Raw genomic sequence first — 4493 nt, 5'->3', positions numbered from 1 at the left:
TATGTAAGAGAATATATTTCACATTTAAAGAGATAACTTTACTTAAAAAGTTAATCATTGAAGTATAGTTTACTTCATAATTTTAGAAATAATAGTCAATATAATTTTAGTTTTTAGAAATATATTAAAATGAAAATTTTCAAATGAAAATTTAATAGATTTATTAATATTTGTATTGAGAAGTGAAACAAATGTTACAACTTGTTCATCTACATAGGCAGGCAACCATGACAAAAATATATGAGGCCATTAATTTCAAATGAAAGATTTGAAAATGAAAATTAAAACGTTTTTTCATTTTTTTTAATGAAATGTGATAAATAAAATGATTTTATGTTAGTATATGGACAAATTTGCAAAGAGAATTATTAATATCATTTTTATTTTATACTTATTTTGGAGGAAGTGTAAAGACAAATGTTAGGCATAAAAAGTTTGAATTGAATTGTGGAATAGACAATTCATGTAAAAGTACTTGCACTACTATCTTATGCAAAATTAGCAAATACATATGCAAGTTGGTATAATATAAACTTTATGCTTCTATTTTGACGACTTTACTTGAAAAATAAAATTAATTATGCTAAACCATCTTTATATGAATTAGAATACAATGGGATCCCTTTGTTTGACCTAAAATTAAATACTTTGATATGATTTTAATACAATGGTTATTATAATATGAGATAGTTCACTATTCAAGAAATAAAGAACATGTTAACCTTAGTATCCAAGTCATTAACCAAATAAACTCACTCATAATAAAACCTTCATATTCATATTAATATACACTTAAGCTAAAAGAAAGTGTTACAAAATAAATTATTATAAGGATAAACATTAAAAAAGTCAATAATCATTTCAATGAAAATTAAGAAAAATATATAATATTTGTTTATTTTAAGTAATCAAAATCAATAGACACTTTAGGCCCCAATGATACTAAAGCCACCACCTATCATTACCTAACCTCTTCATTATCATTATAATATGATTAGTTTTATATATTAACATAACAAATAATGAAATAATGAATGGTTGATATATAAGTGAAATAATATATTAGAAATAGTAATAATTTGTTATAATTTTAGTTTCATATTTCTTTTTCTTTAGCTCTATAATAATAACCAATAAGAAAAGCATTGATCTTGATTTTTAATCATATTATTAAAAATAGTAAATAAAGTTGTTAGTGTTAATCTCTTATTTTTCTTCTTCTTTCTTCTTAATCAAACATTCAACCATTATTGTTTAATGGTCTCAAACTTAAAAACTCTCTCTTTAAAAACCTCTTCTTTCACTATCCAAAACCCAATCCAACTCTCTCTCTCTCTCTCTCTCTCTATCCATTCATGGCTTCATCAAAAGCTCTGTTTTTGCTCTGTTTGACTCTCTTCTTCTCCATTTCAATTTCAAAAACACTTCTTTTTCCATTAACACATTCTCTATCCAAAACCCAATTCAACACAACTCACAACCTCCTTAAATCAACCACCACTCGCTCCTTAGCGCGTCACCACCACCGCCACAGTCACCAAGTCTCTCTCCCCCTTTCACCGGGAAGTGATTACACGCTCTCTTTAACCATCGGAACAAACCCACCTCAACCAATTTCTCTCTACATGGACACCGGAAGCGACCTCGTCTGGTTCCCCTGTTCTCCATTCGAATGTATACTCTGTGAAGGTAAATACGAACCCTCTGCAACTTTTCCGCCGCCGAAAATACCCAAAAACTCCACCGTTAAATGCAAGTCTCCGTCTTGTACCGCCGTACATAATTCCCACTCATCTTCCGATCTCTGTGCCATGGCTAAATGCCCACTTGAAACCATTGAGATTTCTGATTGTTCTTCTTTCTCTTGTCCACCTTTTTACTATGCTTACGCCGATGGCAGCTTCGTTGCTCAGCTTCATAAGCTCAGTTTAACGGTGCCCACTTCGTCTTCTCCGGCGTTGGTGCTTAAAGACTTCACCTTTGGTTGTGCTCACACGGCTCTCGGCGAACCCATTGGAGTCGCCGGCTTTGGCCGTGGCTTGCTTTCTTTACCGGCTCAGTTAGCCACCGTATCACCTCAGCTCGGAAACCATTTCTCTTACTGTTTAGTTTCTCATTCTTTTAATCCAGAGAAAGTCCGGCGACCGAGTCCGCTCATTCTCGGCCGTTATGATGAAGAAGAGAAGAGAATTGGTGATAAAAAAGCTGACTTTACTTACACGAACATGTTGGAAAATCCCAAACATCCGTATTTATACTCTGTCGGACTCGCCGGAATAACCGTCGGAAAAAGGAATATTCCGGCGCCGGCGTTTCTCAAGAGAGTGGATAGGAAGGGAAATGGTGGGATGGCGGTGGATTCGGGGACGACTTTTACGATGTTGCCAGCAAGTTTGTATGACTCGGTGGTTGCCGAGTTTGACCGGCGAGTCGGGCGGGCCCACGAGCGAGCGGCGGAGGTGGAGGAGACGACGGGGCTTTCGCCGTGTTATTATTATGATGAGAAGGTGTTTGAGGTTCCGGTGGTGGCATTGCATTTTGTTGGGAACAACAATAATAGTAAATTGAAATCTAGTGTTGTGTTGCCTAAGAGAAACTATTTGTATGAGTTTTTGGACGGTGGTGATGAGGGTTTGAGAAAGAAGAGGAGAGTTGGGTGTTTGATGTTGATGAACGGTGGAGATGAGAAGGAGCTTAGAGGTGGGCCTGCTGCGACACTTGGCAACTATCAACAGCAAGGGTTCGAGGTTGTGTATGATTTGGACAATCGTAGGGTCGGATTTGCTCCGAGGCAATGCTCCTTACTTTGGGAACGTTTGAGCAAAAGTAATCGATAATTTTTCGATTAAACTTACATTTCGAGTCACGTGGCAGAATGAGATTGGTCAAAACTGTTATAAAATTATTGTTTGATTGATTTATAATAGTTTCTTCGATCAGTCTCATCTTTTATTATAGGACTTGAAATGTAAGTGGAGGGACTCGAAATATAAGGGGAGGGAATGTATAGTTGTTTTTTTTTTTTTTTAAGAACAATGTCACTACTATTGAGTTGACTTCTTTGCTGTAGTAAAAAAGTTAAGAGTTGACTTTGTCACGCACGTGGGGATTTTGTATCTCTTGTATAGAAGATGTGAGATTTTAGGTACAAAAATAAGGTGGGGTGGGGAGGTTTGTATTAGGGGTACTTATTATGTAAGATGTAAATAGGCTCACATATGTTGTTTCACTTCATCACTTTTTGCTTCTTCAAAGAAAATAATAATTTAAAACAAAATGTGGATAATAATAATAATAATATGGTGTTGAAAATGTAGACATAATTGAATCTCACCAAGTGAAAACATAACAAAAGGAATGTGTTGTGTTATGTATTTCCTAAGATTTTAATGTGAATTATATTTTGTATAGATTTTGGTCATATGGTGGCCCCAAAAGATTGTTCTTTTATTATTATTATTATATAATTATTCTATATTCTCTATTTTTAGATCTTTTATTATTATTTACCATGTGTTTATTAATTTATATTTAGAAGCATTAAAGTTCAAATTTTGAAATTTTGATGACCCAAAAAAAAGTACCTAAATGAAATGAAAGTGTTTGATTGGACCGACCGACCACTTTGGCAAGAAATGAAAACAAACAAATGATAAGGATAAGAAAGAAATAAAAACGAAGATATGATGTGATGTAATGTGCTTGTGAAGAAGAAAAGGTTAAAACTTTGAATAGTAAAAGTGAGCGTGACATGGTAAAATCAATCAATAACTCAAATCTTTTGGTTTCTGTCTTTTTATGACTACGTAACTTGATTATTATTGGATTGTGATTTAAGAGATAGACTCATTCTACTAACCCATTTGAGTTTGACTTATATAATTAAAGCTTGTAATTCATGTATTGAAAATTGAACATTGGGCGTTATTGAGCACCAATAATGCTTTGGTTAATAATACTTTTATTATAAGTTATTATTGACACTCAATACACCACTATTACTTTTAATATTTCTCAATAAAATATTGTGTACATTTAATTATTAATTAAGTCAGAGTGTTAATTAATAAATGAAATGAAGTGAAGAGTAGAAGTGGACCACCTTTCGTGCTGCTAACTACTCTTTTAATAATTATTAGTTTTAAGAGGAATAGACAAAAGGATCAGTGAAAATTTAAGGTTTGAGGAAGACGAGAGAGGAAGAGAGTTATTGCTAATTATACATGAGAGTAATGTTTTGATCACTCAAAATGGAGTATTGCTCAGGGCATGGTTTGAAATTCGGTCTACACAGTTTTGCGGGTTTTGTGCCATAAAAAAATGAATTTTTGATGCACACCTATTTAGATAGTTAGCCAGTCGTACGAGATTTAGATAGTACGAAGACACTTGAGATTCAAATAAAAATCAAATTTAGATGGTACAAAAACGCTTGAGATCTGAACAAAAATAAAGTGAGCAAATGACACGATTTGTGATAAAGTGATTCAAGA

At 33.4% G+C, this 4493-nt stretch overlaps 1 protein-coding gene across 1 annotated transcript; it reads left to right on the top strand.

The window, feature by feature from the left end:
- Positions 1-1158: 1158 nt before the first annotated feature.
- Positions 1159-3314, top strand: LOC115717403 (probable aspartyl protease At4g16563). Its single transcript, XM_061116009.1, has one exon. It carries the CDS (start codon positions 1356-1358, stop codon positions 2835-2837), a length of 1482 nt encoding a protein of 493 aa, XP_060971992.1. The 5' UTR covers positions 1159-1355; the 3' UTR covers positions 2838-3314.
- The last annotated feature ends 1179 nt before the right edge of the window (positions 3315-4493 follow it).

The sequence above is a fragment of the Cannabis sativa genome, chromosome 5 (genome assembly GCF_029168945.1).
Source record: "Cannabis sativa cultivar Pink pepper isolate KNU-18-1 chromosome 5, ASM2916894v1, whole genome shotgun sequence".
Taxonomy (NCBI): Eukaryota; Viridiplantae; Streptophyta; class Magnoliopsida; order Rosales; family Cannabaceae; genus Cannabis; species Cannabis sativa.
This window is presented reverse-complemented; position numbering and strand designations above follow the sequence as displayed.

Bases quoted from the DNA above. Each gene is read 5' to 3' on its own strand.
- LOC115717403 (XM_061116009.1), top strand. From the start codon at position 1,356: ATGGCTTCATCAAAAGCTCTGTTTTTGCTCTGTTTGACTCTCTTCTTC.